The sequence below is a fragment of the Phoenix dactylifera genome, chromosome 8, assembly GCF_009389715.1.
Source record: "Phoenix dactylifera cultivar Barhee BC4 chromosome 8, palm_55x_up_171113_PBpolish2nd_filt_p, whole genome shotgun sequence".
Taxonomy (NCBI): Eukaryota; Viridiplantae; Streptophyta; class Magnoliopsida; order Arecales; family Arecaceae; genus Phoenix; species Phoenix dactylifera.
Window position 1 is genome coordinate 2,233,836 of NC_052399.1, and position 27,964 is coordinate 2,261,799.

Consider the following 27,964-nt stretch of genomic DNA (forward strand, 5'->3'; position numbering starts at 1 on the left):
ACTGTGAAATAATAATGGTTAGAGACATGATAGATTGAGTGCCATATAGAAATAACAATTTTCCATCAATTGAAAGGTGTGTGCCAAGTCAAGAAAGATGTGTGCCAAGTAGTTGTAAGTGTGTGCTGCCAAGAATTAATGATGTGTAGAGACATGAGAGGTGTGTGCCATATGTACATTAGTGTGTGCCGCCAATTGAAAGGTACGTGCGAAAGTCTAGAATGCTTGTAAGTTTTTTGTACACACATTGTAACTTTTTTGTACACCCTTTTGCAATGCATCATCTCTTCACGTCTCTATCGGAGCAACATCTCGTGGCCTTCCTTGCGAGAGAATGTGCAACTCCTCCTCTCTAGGCTCTAGCTTCTCGATCATCTGATGCAAGCGAAAACTTAAGTTTGGCATCAAATTAAATTATTTTCGATGTAAGAAATAAAAATTCAAACCTGATATCGTTTTAACTTCTTTATGATTTCAACAATCACGTCCACCTTACGAGGGAATGGGGCATTGCTCCAATGCAGGAGACGTGGATACATGAACGGGGGTCGTTGGCTTCCAACAAGGCTGTTTGCATGCTCAACAGCTCATGCCTGCAAAAAATCACTGTAAATATCAAATTAGAAGTAAATACATATCTTAACAATGAAATTTAAAACAAACATTAAGATGCTTACCACCAAAGCGACCGTGCAGCCATCCATATATCTAGCTGATCCTTTGTCGGTGATATTCCTTGACCTCACACTATCGGCTAGACTAGGTATCTGTTGGCGAAGAAAAGCAAAAATAGCAAGACCCCAACTATATGAACCTAAGCGGTCTAAATCATCAAGATATGAACATAATGCCTTAGGAATATAATAATGTATAGTTAGAAAGAGGATAGTCACAAAGAGATATAGAACCTATAATTTTGTGAAATTCTCTACATCTTGTTGTCCGCTCTTTCCAACAAGAAATTGTAATCTATTTTTAACTGCATTTCTATTAGCTTTTTTATGGTCCCCCTCAAAAAAAGGATAATGAGGTCAGACGTAAGACTCCCCTTTCTATGCAGTTCTACCTCATCGCTCATCGCACTTAAACCAAGAATTAGTGCAAAATCACTCCCTACAAAAGGAATTAGAACCTTACCAAACCAAAAACCCTCATCGTCATCATCCCAAAAGGAGAACAGAGTGTCCAGGACAGGCTTACACTGTTTAATATATGGAAGACCTAGCATATGCCCAAAAGGTGTGCCAGTGATCCTAACCTTCTACTCATGAGACATAAATGAGACTAGGGTGACAATCAAATTGACAAAATGGCTGAAGTAACACCTACTGTTGACCATATTGTTTAGGCCAACAGCAGGTGCTTTGCGTCTAGTCTGAATTGGAGCCATCTAAAATGTCTGCAACACAAATATATTCAAACACTAATTGTGAATAAAATCAACTCAAATATAGAAACATATAATTGAGTAAAACATAGACGGGATAATAAATAATTTTAAAAAACTATAACAACAAACAGAAATGGAACCAAATAATCAGACTTTTTGAAGACAAAAATCTCTATTTTGCTATCACAGCGTCTCTGTCTGATAATTTCTCAAATCCTAAGCACTCGCACATTTTTTTAAAAAAATGCCCTATTAGGAAAAACAAATTGAGAAAGTATGATGCAGGGTTTACAAACCGTTGAAGGACTGGAAATACGCCTCAGAGAGGGTTTAGGAAGCAATGTCGAGCGAAGCATCGGCTACCAACTATCAAGGCGAATCGCGAGCGTCAAAGATAGCTTATGGAGTGGGACTCGACAAAATGTCATCGACTCAGAACTCTCAGTCGAAGACCTGTCGGAAATTAGAGTCAAGAGAGGAACGAATTAACAAGACAAGGGAGCAAGAGCGATTTGCCGGTGGGAACTTGTTTACGGTCTTAGGGTTTGAAATAGGGGACTAAAAATCAACCGGAATCGGTGAGGAAGATGGAAAATTTCGTGGGGAGATAGGATTACAAAAAAGGAAAAATATGAAACCTTAACGATGAGAGCTATATCCATGTGAAGATAAGAGTGAAAAATGGAAAGAGATGAAGCCGAATCGATGAGAAGAAGAGGGCTATTTTCATCTCAAATGGAAAGCCAGAAACGGGATGGACCGGCTATTACAAAAAGAGTCAATAGGGACTAAAACTTATAGTCCGGTCTAACACTGGACCGGCCATTAATTACCCCTCTATAAAATTACAAAGCCGTTCAAAGGAACAAGGAATTTACATAGCTTGTTTGTTAGCCTGGTCGTCTTTACGTAATCTCAAAGTCTCTCTTTCCCCCCATTACTTGTCAACACATGCAAGAGTAAGTGTAAACGATGATGATCTGTACGTAATAAATGCATATTTCCAAAAGGTTTTCGTCTTATCTAAGATCTTGGCAGAAATATCGATTTATATATTTTTGCATCAGCATTTATCAATACAATACAAGAAGCTTATGGTGACCACAATCGAGGATGGGACGGAGATTGGGAAAGCTCCGATTTTATCTAGGTATACGTACGTGCCATAGGGACCGCACGGGATTAGATCTCAAGCAACCCAAATCATCGTTAAATTCTTTATCACTGTCGCTAGTCATGATGCTTGCAATGTTTCCTGCTGTACAGCTAATGATTTGATCCAACTAATTTCTTGAAATGATAAAAATTTACATAATTTATCAAGATTTTTATATCAGCGTCGTTGTCCTACCGATGAGAGTACACTCTCCTCTTTACTTTTTTTTGCTCAAGCTTCCAACTCAATTGATATAATCTGGTATCAGCCACCCACCAAGTTGACCAAAATCTCTGTATTTATAAGCCTTGTTCCCACTTTAGCAAATCTGAACATTTTTTTTTCTTCTTTTTTCTGAAGAAAGAGGAGGGGGACTCGACCACCTCATTTCATTAAGGAGACGAAGCGAAAAAAAAATGGAGGACACGTGTTGAAGACAGAGGGGGTGAAAAGAACAAGTAGGGACTAGGGATAGAAGAAACTACAAGCCCAATGGTAGTTGGACTTGGAGTCGCTGACGAAGAGGCTAGTTCGATCTTATCCAAAAGCTTGGAAATAGGTGATAGTGTTTATCGAAAGGTAAAAGGCTTTAAGGATCAAGAGTCAAGAACAACATTCTCCGAGAATGTTGTTCGCATAACAAGAAGTCAACCGAAAATATACTTGGTTAAACAAGTTGTACTTGAAATACGACACAAAGCGTTGCATGACCATGCGATGCCTTGCATGTTCCAGCCACGTCAAGGAGGTCTCTCCATGCATATCTTATCTCTCAAGGAACTCACTTCACATGAAATCCCTTTGCTTGCTTGAACTTCCTAGCGATCAGAACCATCGAGACTTCCTTTCACATAAAAAATTTTGTGTGCCATCAAGACTCTTTTCCTAACTTCACTTTACGTCATACATGGTTACGAGAATATCACGAGGAATTTCCATCCCACTCGAATTCACCCATCACGTACCCCAGCAGACGTGGAGAGAATTTTAAGGAAACCAACAGCTAAAGCGTTGTCGCAGTGAAACAAGATTTCTTCTCCGATTTCTTCTCCGGTAGCTAAGGTGGCTCTCCCGATTTTTGTGCGGTCTTCCGTAGTTGGACTACTGGTCCAACTCTAAGATGATGGGACCAACTCTAACTCTATAAAAACCCACCCCACCCCCATCCCCCACCTCAACCCCCACCCCTCCATACCTAGTATTCCTTTCCTCCTCTCCTCAAGCTCTCGCCATGATGAGGTCTCTAGTGCTCCCTTTCTTCTTCTTCTTCTTGTTTGCCTTTGGTTGTTCGGCCTCCATCCCGCAGCCCGCTCTGAAGCATGCCCACCCTCTAAGCCGCTCGAGCTTCCCGGAGGGCTTCGTGTTCGGGACGGCAGCGTCGGCGTACCAGGTGGAGGGTATGGCGCTGAAGGAAGGGCGTGGCCCATGCATCTGGGATACCTTCGTCAAGATCCCGGGTAATATATAAATATATATAACCATCACACCCTCCGTCAAGCCATTACATTGCCTTCCCTTATAGTTTTAGCCCTTTTTTTTTCTGAAGTTCTCTGACGTTTATATATGTACTCGTATCAGGTAATATTGCAGGCAACGCCACCGCCGACGTGACGGTGGACGAGTACCACCGCTACAAGGTAAGAATATTAGCTTTCTTGATCTGATGTTAGCTATAGAGTACTAGCTTTGCTTGTTCTTTGTTCGGTGATAAGATGCAGACCGGTTAGTTCAACTAAAGACCGGTGGAGATGCATTCCCTTTTCTCATCTTCTTTTCCTTTTTGTTTTTCTTCTTTTTTAATGATACTTTTCTCATCTTTTTTCATACAAAAATGTTTGCATATAATTACACAGCAACCTTTTTAATCTAATGAATCAAAACCATTTTTAATCTATGAATGCATATTAGAGATATGTTGACAAACATTATGATTTGTGTGGATAAGGTCTATCTTAATAGCTGGATTGGGATATTATTGCCAGTTGTTATATTATTATAAATATCGAGATTAACTGGGAATTGGATGGCCAGAAACCTAACTAATAATTAATTTTATGGAGCTATCACCTGGGGATCAAAGAGCCAGGTCAAGCCCAACCCAAAATCTGCCCAGGTTACATGCTCGGGTTGGGTCAGATCAGGCCAGTTGGATCCAGCTTCTTTTACCTAAATAATAAGCTTAGCTAGTCGTTAGGCTTACAGTTTTCCAGGCCCGGGTGGCACCCAACAGACTCATGTCTGAGCCAAGCTCGTCTTGTCAGCGGCAGAAGAAGCTTTCTGTGGATTGAGATTCTAGAAGTTCTGAAATTTGAAGAGATATATAAGATGTCGATCTAACACAACAAATTTGTGTATAACCCTCATTCTTCATGCGACCTTGCCATATATATGGAGTCACATTTTTTTTAAGAGGGATAAAAGTCGAGTCATATAGACTGCTGAGTACATGACAATTATCCTGGAAGAGCTAGCGATTTAGGCTTGTTTTATATTTCAAATTCAAACAACTTGATTGTATGGTGCAGGAAGATGTGGACATCATGAAGAAGATGAATTTTGATGCTTACCGATTCTCAATCTCTTGGTCCCGAATTTTTCCAAGTTTGTGACACAATAATTTCTCATTATTTTCATACATAACTTCATTTTTCAAATAAAAAATAATGCTGCTGTTTCTAAAGAAATTCATCTGATGTATATGGTTCTACTTTTGTAGAGGGAACTGGAAAAGTTAACTGGAGAGGTGTATTCTATTACAACAGACTGATCAATTACGTGTTAAAGCAAGGTAAACTCCTGCCTCAATCTAGAAGCCCACATTGAATCAATTCGTTAATTATCTTGAAAGCTGTTTTGAGCTAATAAATTCTTTGCATATCAGGCATTACTCCGTATGCAAATCTCTACCACTATGATCTCCCACAAGCACTTCAAGATGAGTATCTTGGCTGGTTAAGCCCTAAGATAGTGTAAGTCTCCAGTGTTTCATCGTCGGATTTATTGGTGGTTCCACTGAACCATATATGCAACTCGCATGCATGCACGCATATATGAAGAGATGCCTGTACCAAGTTATTATGTATGAGTAAGTAGTATACTGTTATACATATAAAAGATATGCCTATGGTAAACCCCAATCCAGTAACTAGTTCAAAAGTAACCATAAAAACATAATACATCGGAATCTTCAAATCATTGCCTGTTGTTAGTTTTTGCACAGATCTAGATATTATTAACAATGCTGCAAGATTTTGACCGTTATGGTAGTCTTTGAATTCTAATAAAAGTCTGTTTGGATAATTGAGCTGAAAATTTTATTATATTCATAAATTGTGCCGTCAGTACAATGGATCATAAGTTTTGAGATTTTTTTTCTACTGATGGGACTCAGGCCGGCCTATTAAGTGATTTCTGGATGCTTAGAATATAGGCCTAGCCCAGCCTTTATTCTTATGATTTTGCTGATTATGCTCATTCTATGAGTCTAATAGAATTTTTAGCCTGATCATTCAAGAAGCCCCAAATCTGTTGAGATTGGTTTATAATTCTGATCGATCATTTATATCATGCAGGGAGGCATATGCGAACTTTGCTGATTTCTGTTTCAAGATTGGGAGAGTGAAAAACTGGTTCACGTTCAATGAGCCCAGGGTGGTGGCAGCTCTTGGGTACGATGATGGCACTCATGCCCCTGGAAGGTGCACCAACTGTTCAGCCGGAGGGAACTCCGCTACGGAGCCTTATATTGTGGCCCATCATCTAATATTATCTCATGCCGCTGCAGTGAAGAGATATCGTGAGAAATATGAGGTAAATGGTCCAAATATCATATATGCTATCGGAGTGAAAACATTTTTTTCTATGCACATAGAATCATAAATAATGCATGCCCATTGATGTAAGCAATATCATTAAAAAAAAATAATAAAATCGATGTCTTTCAAACGCTACCTAAGCATGCCTGGATCTCTTAGTTCAGAGTTATTTATGTTTGCTAGTTCTAATTTAATCATTTTAAATGAATTAGAATTGGTAGGACTACCATTGAGACTTTGGAGAATCCCCCTTCTTATTTCATAATATAATCATACTGAAAGTTTGTTTGACAAGAATAAGATTTATCAGGGACACATTGCTTGAATTTGTCATCAGATACAGAAACATCTTAGGATCAAGAGAAAGATGAAATTTTACAATTCGAACAAAATTTTGTTCGATAAAAAAAATCAGCATGTAATTCTGCTTTCAGAAAATTCATATGTGATTTTTATTTCAGTAAATTTATCATATTAGTTCTTTTATGCTGACTGGTAAACTACTGGTCACTTGGCATGTTGGCTACAATTGATTACTTACTGATACATTTTTTTATTATATTAATATTTACAGGCCCATCAGAAAGGCAAGATAGGAATACTTTGTGACTTTGTTTGGTATGAACCTCTTACCGACTCGATCAGGGACCAGGAGGCAGCTCAGAGAGCTCGAGACTTCCATATTGGATGGTAACACCAAGGCTGAGTTTAGATAGTGAGAAGAAAAAGTAAAAGATACAAGACTTATGAGCTAATAAATTTTAATGAAATCTGATCATTCTGGTGACAGGTTCCTGCACCCTATAATATATGGCGAGTATCCGAAAACGATGCAAGAGATTGTCAAAGAGAGGCTTCCTAAGTTCACCCGCGAAGAAGTTGAGATGGTAAAAGGTTCGATAGACTACGTTGGGATTAACCAATATACATCGTACTACATGGAGGACCAGCCAACGTACTCGCAGACACCAGTTAGCTACTCTGCAGACTGGCATACTCAATTTGCTTGTGAGATCCTTTAAACTCTTCATATTGTAATAAAAAATTACGTAGTGAAATTTTATCTGTTTCTAAATAACAATTTTTCTTGCTCTCCGATAAATGCAGACGATCGTGATGGTGTGCCAATTGGACCGCGAGTAAGTGTTTATTTAATTTATTTATTGTAGGATTAGAATAATCAGTAAGTTGTTATTTCAGCAAAAGTTGTTATAACCTTATCACATTTATAGTATATTAAATAAATAAAATTAATAAAAAGAATTTTAAGTAAGGTACATTAGCTAATATACATTTATGATTGAAATATGTTTTCAATTGCTTGCACGCGTTGCTTATATTGTACTTATCTAGAAATAGAATTTATGTTCGCCATCAAGGTTCTAATTTTGGGTTTAGGATAGAAATTAAGGAAATGTTTCGTATTGTTGTTAAACCTAATTTCGTCCCATCACTCCATTTGTTTGTTGTATTTAGAAAATATCAATCATTTTAATGTGGATTTTTTTATATAAAAAACAAGGTTAGAGTTTAGTATCTTGGTCCTTGGATGTTAGTTTAATGGGCCACCCTCGTCATCCACCACGTCATTTTTTCCTGCATCTTAATTAAAGCACCACTCTCCCCATTTTCATTATTTGCTTTTTGTTATTGATATTTAAAAAGAAATAAAAGAAAAGAAATTAATTAGAGAGAGCCTCTTCTCTCTCAAGCAGAAGTGAATTAACCATAGAAGAATGTCACATGGGCCCATTAGCTTGATCACTGCGTCTCATGATAGTTTAAGCTTTTGGACTATAAGCCAATAATACATGGCACCCTTGAATTTAACCGAGATCTATCCTCGGCTTGCATGAACTCCCTCGTGTAGTTTCATAGCTTTTGCAAATCTTTGGGCTAATATAAATGGATTATATCCAAATTAACCTTAGTTTTGTCAGACCATACTATCTCAATTTAATGGTGTAAGGACTGAAGCTTAAATCTTTGCTTTGATAATATTGTCTTAAAATGGTTCTCCACTGAGCATTACTTTGAATTGATATGGCCCAGTCGTGGAGAGTTGATTTTGGACTGTTTTTCATGCATGCAGGCGCACTCTGAATGGCTTTACATCGTACCATGGGGAATGTACAAGGCTGTGACTTATGTTAAGGAGACTTACGGCAATCCAACCGTCATACTAGCCGAAAATGGTATGAGAGATACATCAGACCATCCTCTTCGATCCATAATTACAAGTTCTAATACCGTCATGATACTGATCGCAGGAATGGACCAGCCCGGCAACGTAACTCTTCCTGGGGCCTTGCGCGACACTCAGAGGGTCAATTATTACAAGAGCTACATAACCGAGCTCAAGAAGGCGATCGACGATGGGGCCAATGTGATGGGCTATTTTGCTTGGTCTCTGCTCGATAATTTTGAGTGGAAGTTGGGATACACGTCGAGGTTTGGCCTTGTCTATGTGGACTACAGCACGCTTAAGCGGTACCCCAAGAATTCAGCATATTGGTTCAGGAACATGCTCAAGGGAAAGGAGGAACTGATCTTATAGTCAGCGTCAGGACCTGCAGGATTTATAGTTTGCAACTTAGTATAGCAATAGGGAAAGGAATAACTGATCTTATAGTCAGCGTTAGGGCCTGCAGGATTTATAGTTTGCAACTCAGTATAGCAATAGCAAGCTGTTCAAAAAGCTAATGCTATTTAGTGTTTTAGCAGAGAGAGCTTGAATGTCTTTAATTACTTGTGCAATCTTGATTGCAGTATGTTTTAGACACTACTATTAGTTTGCTGTGGCTGCTATACGTTGTTACTGCTTTTATATGTCCTTTTCTCTCTCTTAAGCGCGCACACACCAAACAGCTGGCCCAGGCCCGCAAGACTCATTTTCTTAACCAGGCCCGGGAATTATAGGTTGGGCCGATTAATCTGGCTCCCCTACGTGCCAAAGAGGAGCTGCCCATAGCACTTCAAAACTTGTTATATTTTGATTTTTTTTTGATATATTCAGACTAGAAATATATGAGTCATCCGTTGTTGCAAAAATTTTAATCTAAAGATCGTTGATCCAACTCTCAGATGGTGAATAAACTCTGGTTCGGGCCAGGCTCACCCAACTCAAAATCTATTTTGAGCTGTGAGATGAGCTGCGTCAACAAAATATTTGTTGTTTAATTGATAGTAATTCCAGCTTTGATGTCATGAAAATAAAGGAAACTGGATTAAAAATAAGGACATTATCACCAAAAAGTACCTTACACCTAGGTTGGCAATGGAACTAGATTGGGCTTGCTTTTCTTATTTATTGTTTTGCCTAGAGAAATAGAGACTCTTGCGTTTTGATCTATAGTCATTAGCCATAGGCAGAGTTGTGGCATGTGGCCTTTTTTTCCTCATCTCTTTCTCCCGCTCTCACATTCGAGCTTCATTTTTCTTTTTATTTTTCATTCTTTCCTTCTCTATCAAAAAAATAGTCTGCAAATATTGATATCTCCCTTTTGTCATATCTCTCTCTCTCTCTCTCTCTCTCTCTCATCAACAAAAAAAGAAAAAAAGAAGGAAAGAAATAAAGCAAAGGCAAGATAATTTCCATGAGAATTTGGAAATGAACTACAAGTTCAAAATTTAATCTTGGAACACAAATGACATTTTTGTCATCAGGGCTTAAGACCATATACCGTAATTAAACTTGCATATTGCATTGGCATCGCCAATAGGCACCATACATCCAAAATTGTTATCAATCATAGTTATATAACCGGAATGCTCCGCACTTAGAATAGGATTTTGCTGCAAATCTTTTTCTTCCGAAGAAAAGTTTGAACGCCACTAATCCAACGCTCTCTAAAGACTGATCATCTATTTGCAATCGGACAGCAATCTTACTTTCATCAGAATCTTATTTAGTTATCAATCCCGCCTTCACCTAAAAGTTGCCTGCTGGATGTCAGTGATTCCTGACACGATCGACCTTTCCTCTACGAGTCTAAGTGAAAAAGGCAATCAAACCTATCCGTCCTTCCCAACTCAATACATAGCTTAATATTTTATCTCACCCATAGTGCTACAAGTCTATTATTTCGTTATATTATTAAATAAGAAAGAAATATATCGTTTCAAATTCTGCATATCATACTTTATGATTAAAATATTCTTAGTATCTCTCTTAATAATCATCTACGAAAATTTGTTGAAGACGTTATATATATAATCACCTAAATTTATTTCTGTCTTCATCCTTATTTGCATGATTATCATAGAAATCCCATATTATTTAGATTTTATTTTTTAAAATAAAAATCTATGTCTTATCTGCGTCTCCAATCTTTTAATGTTTTTTCAACGGACCTATGCAGGCTTATATATAGTTTCGAATAACATTTTTGATGGGGACATCAGAGCCCTTCATCCAGATGATCCTGAGCCCCCGGATTGAGCCAGACTCGTTTATTTGCATATTTATTTTATTATTTTATTTTTTGGCTTATTTGCATTCTAGGGTTTATTTGTGGTTTATTTTATTTCTGGGCTTATTTGCATTTTAGGGCTTATTTGTGTTATTTGTGGGTTCATTAGGATTTATTTCTGTGTAAGGGGGGTTTATGCAAGTTGTGTATTTAGGCCCTATATATAGGGAACTATTTTCATGATTAGGGTTTAATGAATGATTAAGAATTTCTTTTCCCTACGTTCTTTCTTCTCTTCTTCTCCTCTCCTTCTCTATTCTTCCTGTGTCTCTACAACCTCTTCTTCCTTCTCCTTCTCTTGTTCTTCCTTCTTCTCCTCTTCCCCCGCACTGGTGCTACATCAACTTGGTATCAGAGCAACCGGTTTTGCTTCTATTGCCAAAGCCCCGATCCGTCAACAGTTTTTCTTTCCCTCGGTTACCATCAACAACAAGAACAGACCCCTTCCCTCTGTCAGTCCGCTCACCAAAGAAAAAAAAAAAAAAAGGATCACTGCCGAGTCTGTGAAGGCCCAGATCGACAGCCATCCGCATCCGACCCCCCCTCTCTCTCGGTCTGTGTCTTCACCAGAGCAAAAAAAAAAAAAAAAAAAAAGTTCTGCAGCCGAGAGAGAAGAAAGAGCCACAGCCCCTGCACCAGACTCTCCTTCGCGTCTCTCTGACTTGATCCATCAGTCGCCGCCGCTGCCCAGTGAAGGCCCGAGCCCACCGTCGGAGGAGCCAAATCCCACCACCCGTCGCGCCCACGGCCGCCTTCACCCCGCGCACAACGTCAGCAGCGCCACCAGCTCGCCCGCGCCGCCCACGGCTGACCCGTGGCAAACCCGGGAACGCCAGCCATCCCCCGCTGCAGGTCACGGAGCCGCAGCCGTGACTGCCGACGCGTCACCGGAAGCGCCGCCGGCCGGAGCCCGTGACCGGCCCCGCCCGCCGCCATAGGTCCCAGAGCCCCGGCCACCGCCATCGCCGTGAAGATCGGAGCCTTCTCCTGAAACCATCGGGAGGTTGAAGAAAACAAACCTAACGGGTAAGATCCAAACCCGTTACCCGTTTCTCTGCTAGCCCGGATCCATTCCAAAAAAAAAAAAATACACGTGCCTTGCACGTGAGGAACTAACGGGTTATCGGAGCGGTTCACGCCCGACAACCCGAATCCGACCGGATCCAAGGTTATAACAACACACGTGATCTCACGTGTCTCAAAAAAAAAAAAAAAAAAGAAGTCGGATCACGTGACCTGCACGTGTTTCCCCTCAAAAAAAAAAAAAAAAAAAACCAACCTCTGTTCTGCCGAAAAGGAAACCCTAGGGTTTCCACCGTCCCCTTCGCCGCCGTCGCCGAGCTCCGCCTGCAGCGCTGCCTCTGGCCGCTCCGCCTTTCCTCCTCGCCGCCGTCGTGCCACCCCTTCGCCGCCGTCGCCGAGCTCCGCCTGAAGCGCCACCACCAGCCGCTCCGCCTTTCCTCCTCGCCGCCGTCGTGCCAACCCCATTTCCGCCGCCTCGCCGAGTCTGCCGCCGCTCATCTTTCGCGGCAGCCTTCTCTCTGCCGCTCCATCTCTGTTGCGCCACCTCCGCCGGGCTCCGTCTCCACCGAGCCTCGTCCGCCGCCGCCGCCGTGTCCGCCTTCACTGCGACCCGAGGACGTCTCCCGTGAACGACACCGGACCCACGCCATCCTCGCCACCACCACCCCGAGCACCACCACAGCACCTCCCCGACTTCGGCCGCCATCCCAACCGTCGCCTCCCTCATCTGCTCTCCCCCTTGGCCATCACCGTCGCCTCCCTCATCTGCTCTCCCCCTTGGCCATCCATCTTTCCCGCACGAACCAAGGCCCCAGCCGCTCTTGCTTCTGTACTGGCCCAAGCCCGTGCGCCATCAATTGAGCGCGGCCCAAGCCCAAGCGGCTGCAGGTCCGATCTCAGGCCCAAACCAGATTGTTCTTCAGCCCATTTCAACAGCCCCGGAAGCCTTGTGCTGTAGATGCAGGTCCATAACTCCAGCTAGCTCTGCCCGGCGCCAACTTCGTGTCCGAGACTCCACGAGCAGACGATTCTGGTTGACTGCATCCGCCACAGGTGATAGGTTTCTACTTTTTCTGGCTTGTTCATTTAATTATGTTCTAGTTCTCTTGCATGATAGCCACATTTTGAAAACTTATATTGCTGTTATAATTCAGAACATTGAACCTCTCACTTCCGAACCCGTCCTATTACCCTTTAAATCTTGACATTAAATTAGCACACCCTAGTAACAGGACGTTTCTCAACATTATTCGATCATATTGATTTAGGATCAGAACAACTGTACTACTTGATTGCAATCTAATTTCTTAAATTGAATAATCTTAATCCTTAATTCTGAATAACCGAAGTAAAAATCAGCAACATTTAAATTTAAGCTATTATTGTGAAGACTTGCTGATTTCTGAAATCATAATAGATTGCATTAGTAGGTTGTCCTGCATCAAATTTGGTCCTACATCATAGTTATTAGGGTTTCATTAGTGACACTGCATTTCACATCATCACCCAGTGTCATCATTGCATGCCAACCTGTAGTGATATGGAGTACTATCTCAATCAACCTAAAACCCCTGTAGCTACCATGAATTCCGACATTTTGAGGTCTATCTTAGAACAGATCGTTGCCATACGGGCTGGATACAAAGAATTCAGACAAGAGATCCGTGAGCTCGTGCAACATTCTAGGACCCCTAAATCGCCAACCCCTGTTACAGCCCAACCTAAAATCGGTTTGGTCGCACCACCTGTAGTCCTTCCCTACTCTCCTAGGCACCAAACCCAATACTCTAGGTGTCAACAATTCGGCTATATAGCGCCCCAATGTTCCACTAAGACCTACCCGATTACTGAACCAGAAGTTAGGAACCAAGAGGCCGAATATGTCGAAGAAGTCTATGAACCAAATATAGAAGACTATGAAGAAGACTTTGAAGACGAACCTACAGAATTAGACTTTGTCCAAAATGATTCCCAAAGGGAGACTAGTGATCTAAGTACAACCAAGCCACTTCACATCACAACTGTGGAAGAGGTAGTGACAGATATTGAGAGCCAATCATCTGAATTGGCACTTGTAGCTAAAGTTACCCATGCGGAGTCCAACCTTGAACATTCCCCGGTAGTAGTTTCCCTTCTAGAGGAGTTTCATGATGCACTCCCTGATGATCTTCCGGATGCACTTTCTCCAATGCATGATATCCAACGCGCAATCGATCTAGTTCCCGGAGCATCTCTGCCCAACCTTCTACATCATAGGCTCAGACCGAATGCATATGCTAGGACCTGGAATTTAATGTTACCGACAGTTGAGTTTGCATGTAATAGTTCGGTTAACAAGTCCATAGGTATGAGTCCATTCGAAGTAGTGCATGATTACAAACTTAGGCAACCCATAGACCTGTTTTTCATGTCTCATCAGTATAGAGTCTTTGAGTCTGCACAATCAATTGTATCACATCCACATTCATTGCATCGAGAAATCAGCAATTGTAGTCACTTTAATAACTTAAAATATAAATCCTTTGCTGATTTACACAGACGTTATAATGAGTTAAGTGAAAGAGATTACATCATGATAAGAATTAGGTTTGAACGACTTTCTTCGGAAACGTTTAAGAAATTGCAAATTTGTAGTGCAGAACAGTTCAAAATCTTAAAGAAAACCAGTTCGAATGCATATGTTGTGGATCTTCCTGATGACTATGGGATTAGTGCGACATTTAATATTGAAGATTTAGTCCCATACAAAAAGATAATATTCCTGCCTTCTGACCCCTTTATTGATATACCTGCCTATGTTGGATACCCTGCCCTATTACCTGCTGTTGAGCCACCACCTCCCAAATTTCATGCACGCAGAGAACAAATAGAACATATATTGGATGAGCAGGTTATTTCAAGCAGGAACGGTGGTTACCAACGTTACCTTGTTCGGTGGAAAGGTCGACCAAAGTCTGATGTGACGTGGATTTCCAAAGCACAGTTGCAGCGCATTGACCCCGATCTTTTGGAGCAGTACGACAGCCGGCCAGACCTGTACTCGACGGGGTCGAGTTTTTCTCACCCGGGAGGAGTTGATGGGGACATCAGAGCCCTTCATCCAGATGATCCTGAGCCCCCGGATTGAGCCAGACTCGTTTATTTGCATATTTATTTTATTATTTTATTTTTTGGCTTATTTGCATTCTAGGGTTTATTTGTGGTTTATTTTATTTCTGGGCTTATTTGCATTTTAGGGCTTATTTGTGTTATTTGTGGGTTCATTAGGATTTATTTCTGTGTAAGGGGGGTTTATGCAAGTTGTGTATTTGGGCCCTATATATAGGGAACTATTTTAATGATTAGGGTTTAATGAATGATTAAGAATTTCTTTTCCCTACGTTCTTTCTTCTCTTCTTCTCCTCTCATTCTCTATTCTTCCTGCGTCTCTACAACCTCTTCTTCCTTCTCCTTCTCTTGTTCTTCCTTCTTCTCCTCTTCCCCCGCACTGGTGCTACATCAATTTTTTAACTAATTATTCAATATACAACGTATATAAACTAGAGGATACTGTAACATGAGCCGATTCGGAAACTATGGACCGGTGGTTGTTACGGCACCAATCCCCAGCTCCGAAGGTTAAGTGGTGTTTGGAAGCAGCACTGCATATATTATCTCCAAAATCTGGCAAGAAACTCAAATAGAGCTATATCTTTCTGATTGGTGGGGTTCTTGTTTCAGCACTAAAATCCAGCAGGAAGACTTCTAAGTCTCCTCAATCCATGACCAAAGCTGCTACAATTATCATCCACCTCATTACACAACCAATAATTGATCCAACTTTTTTTCTGCTTTATCAAATCTTTCATCATTACGGCGGCACTCTAAACAATCTTTCATTATTTTTAGTAGCGCTGCTGGCGAGCAGAAAGCAGTGGAAGGCCAGCAAACATCTTTTTTTTTTTTTTCTTTTGAGGGACACAGGAGGTAACAAATGCTACCCTCTGTTTATTGAAGGCTGAAAGGGTTACAGAAGAAGGTTGAAAGAATACAAGAGTGGGAAGAAAGCAAAAGAACATAGTATAGACGGAGAGTGGAGAAGAGAAGGGCAGGAAACTTCATCTTGATCTTTCTGCTGCTGACAAAGTTTGAGCACTTGATGCTGCTTCAGGTGTTCGAGTCCCGAGTCGATCACTTTTAAGGTCCATATCCTATTCATCTGCACTCTGTTATCCCCCTTTAGCGGCGCTGCCTGACATAAATGGCTTAGACCCTGTTTGGAGGAGCTGTTAGTAGTAGAGCTTTTAGAAGTAGAGCGGTTGGAAGTAGAGCTGTCTAAACAGAGCGTTTATAAAAAGATGTTTGCTGCTTGATAACTACATTTTTAAATTGCTGTGGCACTTTAACATGTATTTGGCAAACAAACTTAGAAAGTACTTTTATGTGACAAAATGATCATAAAGGATATTACCAGTATTATACCACAGAGCATAATAAAATATAATACGTATTAATACATAAATATATAATATGATATAATATTAATGTAATGTAATATATTATTATTATAATATAGTACTATAACATTATGTATTATAGAATAATGATTGAATATAATATTAAATTATTTAACATAACATATCAATGTATTATGATATAATGTAATATAATATTATATTTATAGTATAATACAATAATAAATATATAAAATATTATAATTATTAGTGTAAATTAATTTTTCATCCTTCTAATTACCATTTATCTCTCTAACAAATTTTCTAGCTAGATAATAAAATTGGTTAAATAATTACTAATATTTTTATTTATTTATTTATTTAGATCAGATTTTTTGTCATTATTTTATTTATTTTATTTATTTATTTATTTATTATTTTATTTCATTGAAATATAGAAGGGTCGCCGGCCATTGGTGGTGGCCAGCATGATGGCTGCCACCGTGGGCAGCCACGAGCTCCCAAAACAAAAAAAAAAAAGAAGAGAAAGAAGGAACAGAGGCGGCGACGTTGAGAGGAAGAAGAAGATAGAGAGGAAGAGGGAGAGGATGGGTGAGAGAAGAAGAGGTGGGATGAGGGTTTTGGAGAAAAAAGTGAGATTTAAATGGGGGTAATTTGGTCCAAAAAACAGCTCCCGGTAAAGCTGAAAACAGCATTTTCAAAAAGCTCCAAATTAGAGCTTGTCCCCAGAAGCTGTTTTCAGCTTTCCGTAAAAACTAAAACAGCTTTCAAAAATTTTTACCAAACACAATTTTTATTTAAAAATACTTTTGAATACTTTTTGGCCCTCTAAAAGTTTTCCCAAACAGGACCTTAAGCATTGCCAAAATTATTGAACTTCTAGTAGGCTTTTGCGAAGGTTTCACGGCGTGTTGGCATCTTATCAGTACGTGGAGCTAAATTGAGCGGCAATTTGCGGCAATATTTTTATATTTGTTTACTTTTCATCATGCTGGGTGCTTTAGGTACGGCCATTGAGACAATAGATCAGAATAATTAGGCTTTAGATACAACCATTTCGAAAATCCACACACACAAAAAAGTTTCCACTACAGAATTTAGCTACACAAGTAGTTTGTTCTTGCTATGCAAATCCAGTGGAGAAATAACAATGACGACCAAAAATTAATCTTATTTTAGGGCCATCATTGCGCTTTTCCTTTCATTCTTACTATAGATTTTATATCCCTTCGTTCAAGCCCCGGTGTTCTCGTTGGGTTAAGAATTCAAATTCATTTTAAATTTAATCACAAACACCAGGATCAGTCCTAATGGACTCGTGCTACAGTGTTCCATAGTCTACATAGATTATGGCCCGGATCCGCTCTGATACCATTTATAACAATCCAGAACTTTATCCAAAATGGCTAACCGGAAGATATTATTTAAGTTTCTTGATCCTATAAAAGTATACAAGATCTACCTAGCGAAGAACCGATGTGGGACTACATATACGCTCGTAGAGGTCCTCATAATGATCATCTTAAAGACTATAGCAAAACATCCAATTATCAACACTTCAAATCATTCACATGCCTATCCATGCAAGAAACAAATGAACCCCACTCCGGCAGCGAATAAAAGCTTTTCACATCCAAGAAAAGAGCAAAATAGACACCGAAAATCCCTACATTAAGAACTAATAGCTTCTTACTTTCCACCATAAAACGCACCATTCATCACAAAACCTCTCCATCACCCCAGATGACCTAAAATACAAGTTCATAAAAGACCACGCCCACTACTTTCCCTCACATGATAGAGCAGGCGTTTGGGTTGTCATCGCTGAAGAGTGATGTAAACTGCTCCTCAGGTGCACCGGGGCTCGGCACGGCTTGGTCCACATTGCGGACAAACCCGGAGGGGGCCCTCTTGTCGTACGCCTGAGCTGCGTAAGGGTAGTAGACCAGATTGTAAGGGACGTAAGGCCAGAACTCCACCCTCTTCCCGGGGCTCTTCACCTTGTTCAGGAACTTCTTTGGCTCCGCATGGCCGGTCACGGTCACCCTGCTCTGCTTTCGGTTCAGAATGCATGAGACCACTACCCATCCATCCACAAGTAATGAATTATCCAGATTAAAAGAAAATCCAGTGGAATTCAACCCAAAAAAAATATAAAACAAAAGACAGATATTATGACATCCATCAAAAAATTAGAACCTAAACTAGTTCATTCTATTACTATCTCCACATAAAATGGTGGTCTAGAACTTATAATATTGTGAAACATTTCCTTCAAGAATCATTAGATTCAAAGTGTAAGAGACCTGTATGTATCCACAAGGGTGAAATACCTTATGGTTTGAGAGGATGTGAGATTTGATTAGAGATTTCTTCGACCTGCATATCCCACAAAATTCGCAGTAATAGCGCTTGATATCCCTAAAAACGGCCCTCCTCTCTGACCTCTGACCTCTTCAGCCTCGCTTGCCACCTCGCCAGCCGAAGCTTGAGATTCTACAGTGACCATCTAGACTCCAAAAACCAGGGAACCAGTCAGGCGCATTCAATTCCATCAAATGATTGCTCATCACGTAACATGAAATAATTTAGTTCATACAATTGTAATTTGAAATACAAATTTTTATGAAACAGGATTCTTAGCCTGGAAAAGTAAATCAGTTGAATCTATAAAGAGGTTTGCAATTCTTTCGCCAGAGGAAGATCAAGCGATAAACAATAGATTAAATATGAGCAATTATCGGATTTATGGAATAATTCTCAAACAAAAAAGACAAGCAACAACTTCATACACCCCTAACAACAAAACAGCATTAAATCTCATTCAAAGTGGTTGACAATTCTATGATATCGGGTAAGGAATTTATAAAAACCTACAAATTGCATAAAAATTCAACAAAAAACAAGATAATCGAGAAAACACCGAAAGAAGTCAACATGGGTAAGCTAAAAAAATAACTAAATTTTGCATCTTCGATTGAGAGAAGATGAGATAACAATTAGGATCTCTAGCTTACCCTTTCCGCCGTGGAGAAGAAGGCCAAGATGAGATTAGGGCTTCGAGGCCGGGCGAAGACAACGGTGGGAGATCGAGCGCACGCGCCCGCGATGGGAGAGAGAAGATCCCAAGTCCCTGCCAGAAGACAATACGAACCCCTTCCCCTAGGGTTTGGTTTGCCTTCGATGACAAAGGGGAGGACAAGAGCAACGCAACGCATCAAGCAGAGGCAAGTTTTACCGGGTCCAGAACCGGCCCAACTTAAGTAGCCTAATATAGAGAGTTTTTTTTTTTTTACATGAATACCCGTCTAAAAATTTAAATTTACATGAATATCTTCTTAAAATTTATATTTATTTTTGTATCCTTATAAACACTGTTTTTGTACAAATGCTTCTAATATAACAATTCTTCTAACACCATTAATAAAGACCATAATTATTTTAATTAAAAATAAAATAAAATGTTGAAATGATTTTTTTTTTGTCTCCCATCGCGATTGCCTTATAAATGTTTTTTTTTTTAACATCCATCCATTAAAGATATTTTAGTCATTTTAATTTGAAACTTTAATTTTTTAACGGCATTAGATGGCGTGGGTATATATATATGCATAAATAAGGATAAAAAAAGATAGAGTAGAAAAACAAGTGTTTTACAAGGGTATATGTGCAAATATAAATTTTGGAAGGGTATTTATACAAAATTTAATATTTAGGAGGGTATTCATGCAAATTTTTTTTTTTTTTTTTTAAGACTTAGACCGGACCTAAACAGAAGATAGTGGTTGGAAGAGATGAGAGGGGCCACCATTTCAAACCCGAAAACCACACCGAGTAATCATGTTGGATTATTTTTCTTTAAAAAGTTAAATAATTTAGATTCTTGCAATATAAACTAATGGCATCAGTCACACTTTTAACGGTCGAATAATCGAGATTCGTGCAAGATAAACCAATAGGCAACAATGATAAATTTAATAGCTTTGTGGTTAAGTGACGAAAAATGCGTGCATGGTAGTACCTTGAGCATACTGCATACATAATAAGGGCTTGGTAACTTGGCAATTCAACTAGCTCTCACTGAATCCTCTTATACCTTATGGCACAGGAAACTCTTCAGCATGAATCGAGCGCTCCGTAGCATGAGTCTTGAATAATTAGTTTACTCCTTGATTTATAAAATTACAAAGCCGTTCAAAGGAACAAGGAATTTACATCGCTTGTTTGTTAGCCTGGTCGTCTTTATGTAATCTCAAGTCTCTCTTTCCCCCCATTACTTGTAAACACATGCAAGAGTAAGTGTAAACGATGATGATCTGTACGTAATAAATGCATATTTCCAAAAGGTTTTCGTCTTATCTAAGATCTTAGCAGAAATATCGATTTATATATTTTTGCATCAGCATTTAATAATACAATACAAGAAGCTTATGGTGACCACAATCGAGGATGGGACGGAGATTGGGAAAGCTCCGATTTTATCTAGGTATACGTACGTGCCATAGCGACCGCATGGGATTAGATCTCAAGCAACCCAAATCATCGTTAAATTCTTTATCACTGTCGCTAGTTACGATGCTTGCAATGTTTCCTGCTGTACAGCTAATGATTTGATCCAACTAATTTCTTGAAATGATAAAAATTTACATAATTTATCAAGATTTTTATATCAGCGTCGTTGTCCTACCGATAATGAGAGTAATCTCTCCTCTTTACTTTTTTTTGCTCAAGCTTCCAACTCAATTGATATAATCTGGTATCAGCCACCCACCAAGTTGACCAAAATCTCTGTATTTTATAAGCCTTGTTCCCACTTTAGCAAATCTGAACATTTTTTTTTTCTTCTTAATTTTTTCTGAAGAAAGAGGAGGGGGACTCGACCACCTCATTTCATTAAGGAGACGAAGCGAAAGAAAAATGGAGGACACGTGTTGAAGACAGAGGGGGTGAAAAGAACAAGTAGGGACTAGGGATAGAAGAAACTACCAGCCCAATGGTAGTTGGAGAGGGAGTCGCTGACGAAGAGGCTAGTTCGATCTTATCCAAAAGCTTGGAAATAGGTGATAGTGTTTATCGAAAGGCAAAAGGCTTTAAGGATCAAGAGTCCAGGATGACATTCTCCGAGAATGTTGTTCGCATAACAAGAAGTCAACCGAAAATATACTTGGTTAAACAAGTTGTACTTGAAATACGACACAAAGCGTTGCATGACCATGCGATGCCTTGCATGTTCCAGCCACGTCAAGGAGGTCTCTCCATGCATATCTTATCTCTCAAAAAACTCACTTCACATGAAATCCCTTTGCTTGCTTGAACTTCCTAGTGATCAGAACCATCGAGACTTCCTTTCACATAAAAAATTTTGTGCGCCATCGAGACTCTTTTCCTAACTTCACTTTGCGTCATACATGGTTACGAGAATATCACGAGGAATTTCCATCCCACTCGAATTCACCCATCACGTACCCCAGCAGACGTGGAGAGAATTTTAAGGAAACCAATAGCTAAAGCGTTGTCGCAGTGAAACAAGATTTCTTCTCCGATTTCTTCTCCGGTAGCTAAGGTGGCTCTACCGATTTTTGTGCGATCTTCCGTAGTTGGACTACTGGTCCAACTCTAAGATGATGGGACCAACTATCTAACTCTATAAAAACCCACCCCACCCCCATCCCCCACCTCAACCCCCACCCCTCCATACCTAGTATTCCTTTCCTCCTCTCCTCAAGCTCTCGCCATGATGAGGTCTCTAGTGCTCCCTTTCTTCTTCTTCTTCTTGTTTGCCTTTGGTTGTTCGGCCTACATCCCGCAGCCCGCTCTGAAGCATGCCCGCCCTCTAAGCCGCTCGAGCTTCCCGGAGGGCTTCGTGTTCGGGACGGCAGCGTCGGCGTACCAGGTGGAGGGTATGGCGCTGAAGGAAGGGCGTGGCCCATGCATCTGGGACACCTTCGTCAAGATCCCGGGTAATATATAAATAGATATAATCATCACACACTCCTTCAAGCCATTACATTGCCTTCCCTTATAGTTTTAGCCCTTTTTTTTTCTGAAGTTCTCTGACGTTTATCGATGTACTCGTATCAGGTAATATTGCAGGCAACGCCACCGCCGACGTGACGGTGGACGAGTACCACCGCTACAAGGTAAGAATATTAGCTTTCTTGATCTGATGTTAGCTATAGAGTACTAGCTTTGCTTGTTCTTTGTTCGGTGATAAGATGCAGACCGGTTAGTTCAACTAAAGACCGGTGGAGATGCATTCCCTTTTCTCATCTTCTTTTCCTTTTTGTTTTTCTTCTTTTTTAATGATACTTTTCTCATCTTTTTTCATACAAAAATGTTTGCATATAATTACACAGCAACCTTTTTAATCTAATGAATCAAAACCATTTTTAATCTATGAATGCATATTAGAGATATGTTGACAAACATTATGATTTGTGTGGATAAGGACTATCTTAATAGCTGGATTGGGATATTATTGCCGGTTGTTATATTATTATAAATATCGAGATTAACTGGTAATTGGATGGCCAGAAACCTAACTAATAATTAATTTTATGGAGCTATCACCTGGGGATCAAAGAGCCAGGTCAAGCCCAACCCAAAATCCGCCCAGGTTACATGCTCGGGTCGGGTCAGATCAGGGCCGGTTGGATCCAGCTTCTTTTACCTAAATAATAAGCTTAGCCAGTCGTTAGGCTTACAGTTTTCCAGGCCCGGGTGGCACCCAACAGACTCATGTCTGAGCCAAGCTCGTCTTGTCAGCAGCAGAAGAAGCTTTATGTGGATTGAGATTCTAGAAGTTCTGAAATTTGAAGAGATATATAGGATGTCGATCTAACATAACAAATTTGTGTATGTACAACCATCATTCTTCATGTGACCTTGTTATATGGAGTCACAATTTTGTTAAGAGGGATAGAAGTCGAGTCACATAGGCTGCTGAGTACATGACAATTATCCTGGAAGAGCGATTTAGGCTGGTTTTATAATTCACACAGGGAATCAATTTTGTTTGATTTCTTCGGCATTGTCTTTTATTCTTCTTCTTCTTCTTCCTTTTTCTGTTTTCAATTCCCAAGTAATATTTCAAATTCAAACAACTTGATTGTATGGTGCAGGAAGATGTGGACATCATGAAGAAGATGAATTTTGATGCTTACCGATTCTCAATCTCTTGGTCCCGAATTTTCCCAAGTTTGTGACACAATAATTTCTCATTATTTTCATACATAACTTCATTTTTCAAATAAAAAATAATGCTGCTGTTTCTAAAGAATTTCATCTGATGTATATGGTTCTACTTTTGTAGAGGGAACTGGAAAAGTTAACTGGAGAGGTGTATTCTATTACAACAGACTGATCAATTACATGTTAAAGCAAGGTAAACTCCTGCCTCAATCTAGAAGCCCACATTGAATCAATTCGTTAATTGTCTTGAAAGCTGTTTTAAGCTAATAAATACTTTGCATATCAGGCATTACTCCGTATGCAAATCTCTACCACTATGATCTCCCACAAGCACTTCAAGATGAGTATCTTGGCTGGTTGAGCCCTAAGATAGTGTAAGTCTCCAGTGTGTCAGCGTCGGATTTATTTGTGGTTCCACTGAACTATATATGCAACTGGCATGCATGCACGCATATATGAAGAGATGCCTGTACCAAGTTATTATGTATGAGTAAGTAGTATACTGTTATACATATAAAAGATATGCCTATGGTAAACCCCAATCCAGTAACTAGTTCAAAAGTAACCATAAAAACAGAATACATCGGAATCTTCAAATCATTGCCTGTTGTTAGTTTTTGCACAGATCCAGATATTATTAACAATGCTGCAAGATTTTGACCGTTATGGTAGTCTCTGAATTCTAATAAAGGCCTGTTTGGATAATTGAGCTGAAAATTTTATTATATTCATAAATTGCACCGTCAGTACAATAGATCATAAGTTTTGAGATTTTTTTTCTACTGATGGGACTCAGGCCGGCCCATTAAGTGATTTCTGGATGCTTAGAATATAGGCCTAGCCCAGCCTGTAATCTTATGATTTTGCTGATTATGCTCATACAATCTATGAGTCTAATAGAATTTTTAGCCTGATCATTCAAGAAGCCCCAAATCTGTTGAGATTGGTTTAAAATTCTGATCGATCATTTATATCATGCAGGGAGGCATATGCGAACTTTGCTGATTTCTGTTTCAAGATGTTTGGGGATAGAGTGAAAAACTGGTTCACGTTCAATGAGCCCAGGGTGGTGGCAGCTCTTGGGTACGATGATGGCACTCATGCCCCTGGAAGGTGCACCAACTGTTCAGCCGGAGGGAACTCCGCTACGGAGCCTTATATTGTGGCCCATCATCTAATATTATCTCATGCCGCTGCAGTGAAGAGATATCGTGAGAAATATCAGGTAAATGGTCCAAATATCATATATGCTATCAGAGTGAAAACATTTTTTTCTATGCACAGAATCATAAATAATGCATGCCCATTGATGTAAGCAATATCATTAAAAAAAATAATAAAATCGATGTCTTTCAAACGCTACCTAAGCATGCCTGGATCTCTTAGTTCAGAGTTATTTATGTTTGCTAGTTCTAATTTAATCATTTTAAATGAATTAGAATTGGTAGGACTACCATTGAGACTTTGGAGAATCCCCCTTCTTATTTCATAATATAATCATACTGAAAGTTTGTTTGACAAGAATAAGATTTATCAGGGACACATTGCTTGAATTTGTCATCAGATACAGAAACATCTTAGGATCAAGAGAAAGATGAAATTTTACAATTCGAACAAAATTTTGTTCGATAAAAAAAATCAGCATGTAATTCTGCTTTCAGAAAATTCATATGTGATTTTTATTTCAGTAAATTTATCATATTAGTTCTTTTATGCTGACTGGTAAACTACTGGTCACTTGGCATGTTGGCTACAATTGATTACTTACTGATACATTTTTTTATTATATTAATATTTACAGGCCCATCAGAAAGGCAAGATAGGAATACTTTGTGACTTTGTTTGGTATGAACCTCTTACCGACTCGATCAGGGACCAGGAGGCAGCTCAGAGAGCTCGAGACTTCCATATTGGATGGTAACACCAAGGCTGAGTTTAGATAGTGAGAAGAAAAAGTAAAAGATACAAGACTTATGAGCTAATAAATTTTAATGAAATCTGATCATTCTGGTGACAGGTTCCTGCACCCTATAATATATGGCGAGTATCCGAAAACGATGCAAGAGATTGTCAAAGAGAGGCTTCCTAAGTTCACCCGCGAAGAAGTTGAGATGGTAAAAGGTTCGATAGACTACGTTGGGATTAACCAATATACATCGTACTACATGGAGGACCAGCCAACGTACTCGCAGACACCAGTTAGCTACTCTGCAGACTGGCATACTCAATTTGCTTGTGAGATCCTTTAAACTCTTCATATTGTAATAAAAAATTACGTAGTGAAATTTTATCTGTTTCTAAATAACAATTTTTCTTGCTCTCCGATAAATGCAGACGATCGTGATGGTGTGCCAATTGGACCGCGAGTAAGTGTTTATTTAATTTATTTATTGTAGGATTAGAATAATCAGTAAGTTGTTATTTCAGCAAAAGTTGTTATAACCTTATCACATTTATAGTATATTAAATAAATAAAATTAATAAAAAGAATTTTAAGTAAGGTACATTAGCTAATATACATTTATGATTGAAATATGTTTTCAATTGCTTGCACGCGTTGCTTATATTGTACTTATCTAGAAATAGAATTTTATGTTCGCCATCAAGGTTCTAATTTTGGGTTTAGGATAGAAATTAAGGAAATGTTTCGTATTGTTGTTAAACCTAATTTCGTCCCATCACTCCATTTGTTTGTTGTATTTAGAAAATATCAATCATTTTAATGTGGATTTTTTTATATAAAAAACAAGGTTAGAGTTTAGTATCTTGGTCCTTGGATGTTAGTTTAACGGGCCACCCTCGTCATCCACCACGTCATTTTTTCCTGCATCTTAAAGCACCACTCTCCCCATTTTCATTATTTGCTTTTTGTTATTGATATTTAAAAAGAAATAAAAGAAAAGAAATTAATTAGAGAGAGCCTCTTCTCTCTCAAGCAGAAGTGAATTAACCATAGAAGAATGTCACATGGGCCCATTAGCTTGATCACTGCGTCTCATGATAGTTTAAGCTTTTGGACTATAAGCCAATAATACATGGCACCCTTGAATTTAACCGAGATCTATCCTCGGCTTGCATGAACTCCCTCGTGTAGTTTCATAGCTTTTGCAAATCTTTGGGCTAATATAAATGGATTATATCCAAATTAACCTTAGTTTTGTCAGACCATACTATCTCAATTTAATGGTGTAAGGACTGAAGCTTAAATCTTTGCTTTGATAATATTGTCTTAAAATGGTTCTCCACTGAGCATTACTTTGAATTGATATGGCCCAGTCGTAGAGAGTTGATTTTGGACTGTTTTTCATGCATGCAGGCGCACTCTGAATGGCTTTACATCGTACCATGGGGAATGTACAAGGCTGTGACTTATGTTAAGGAGACTTACGGCAATCCAACCGTCATACTAGCCGAAAATGGTATGAGAGATACATCAGACCATCCTCTTCGATCCATAATTACAAGTTCTAATACCGTCATGATACTGATCGCAGGAATGGACCAGCCCGGCAACGTAACTCTTCCTGGGGCCTTGCGCGACACTCAGAGGGTCAATTATTACAAGAGCTACATAACCGAGCTCAAGAAGGCGATCGACGATGGGGCCAATGTGATGGGCTATTTTGCTTGGTCTCTGCTCGATAATTTTGAGTGGAAGTTGGGATACACGTCGAGGTTTGGCCTCGTCTATGTGGACTACAGCACGCTTAAGCGGTACCCCAAGAATTCAGCATATTGGTTCAGGAACATGCTCAAGTTAAGGGAAAGGAGGAACTGATCTTATAGTCAGCGTCAGGACCTGCAGGATTTATAGTTTGCAACTTAGTATAGCAATAGGGAAAGGAATAACTGATCTTATAGTCAGCGTTAGGGCCTGCAGGATTTATAGTTTGCAACTCAGTATAGCAATAGCAAGCTGTTCAAAAAGCTAATGCTATTTAGTGTTTTAGCAGAGAGAGCTTGAATGTCTTTAATTACTTGTGCAATCTTGATTGCAGTATGTTTTAGACACTACTATTAGTTTGCTGTGGCTGCTATACGTTGTTACTGCTTTTATATGTTCTTTTCTCTCTCTTAAGCGCGCACACACCAAACAGCTGGCCCAGGCCCGCAAGACTCATTTTCTTAACCAGGCCCGGGAATTATAGGTTGGGCCGATTAATCTGGCTCCCCTACGTGCCAAAGAGGAGCTGCCCAGAGCACTTCAAAACTTGTTATATTTTGATTTTTTTTTTTGATATATTCAGACTAGAAATATATGAGTCATCCGTTGTTGCAAAAATTTTAATCTAAAGATCGTTGATCCAACTCTCAGATGGTGAATAAACTCTGGTTCGGGCCAGGCTCACCCAACTCAAAATCTATTTTGAGCTGTGAGATGAGCTGCGTCAACAAAATATTTGTTGTTTAATTGATAGTAATTCCAGCTTTGATGTCATGAAAATAAAGGAAACTGGATTAAA

The 27,964-nt window shown here is 39.5% G+C and overlaps 3 protein-coding genes across 3 annotated transcripts; 2 read left to right on the top strand and 1 right to left on the bottom strand.

Annotated features, from left to right (window-relative positions):
* The first annotated feature begins 3,734 nt into the window (after positions 1-3,734).
* On the top strand, positions 3,735-9,171 carry LOC103722979 (beta-glucosidase 1-like). Its single transcript, XM_039129665.1, has 11 exons — positions 3,735-4,003; positions 4,125-4,183; positions 5,072-5,147; positions 5,263-5,334; positions 5,428-5,515; positions 6,119-6,356; positions 6,936-7,051; positions 7,152-7,369; positions 7,469-7,500; positions 8,454-8,556; positions 8,632-9,171. Exons 1-11 carry the CDS (start codon positions 3,778-3,780, stop codon positions 8,916-8,918), a joined length of 1,515 nt encoding a protein of 504 aa, XP_038985593.1. The 5' UTR covers positions 3,735-3,777; the 3' UTR covers positions 8,919-9,171.
* Positions 9,172-18,100: 8,929 nt separating this feature from the next.
* Positions 18,101-18,819, bottom strand: LOC120111459 (heavy metal-associated isoprenylated plant protein 21-like). The gene is made up of 2 exons (XM_039128504.1): positions 18,756-18,819; positions 18,101-18,390 (listed from the first exon to the last, which is right to left on the bottom strand). Exons 1-2 carry the CDS (start codon positions 18,817-18,819, stop codon positions 18,101-18,103), a joined length of 354 nt encoding a protein of 117 aa, XP_038984432.1.
* A 3,180-nt stretch (positions 18,820-21,999) lies between these two features.
* LOC120111507 (beta-glucosidase 1-like) lies at positions 22,000-27,540 on the top strand. Its single transcript, XM_039128627.1, has 11 exons — positions 22,000-22,270; positions 22,392-22,450; positions 23,432-23,507; positions 23,623-23,694; positions 23,788-23,875; positions 24,483-24,726; positions 25,303-25,418; positions 25,519-25,736; positions 25,836-25,867; positions 26,818-26,920; positions 26,996-27,540. Exons 1-11 carry the CDS (start codon positions 22,045-22,047, stop codon positions 27,277-27,279), a joined length of 1,518 nt encoding a protein of 505 aa, XP_038984555.1. The 5' UTR covers positions 22,000-22,044; the 3' UTR covers positions 27,280-27,540.
* Positions 27,541-27,964: the final 424 nt, after the last annotated feature.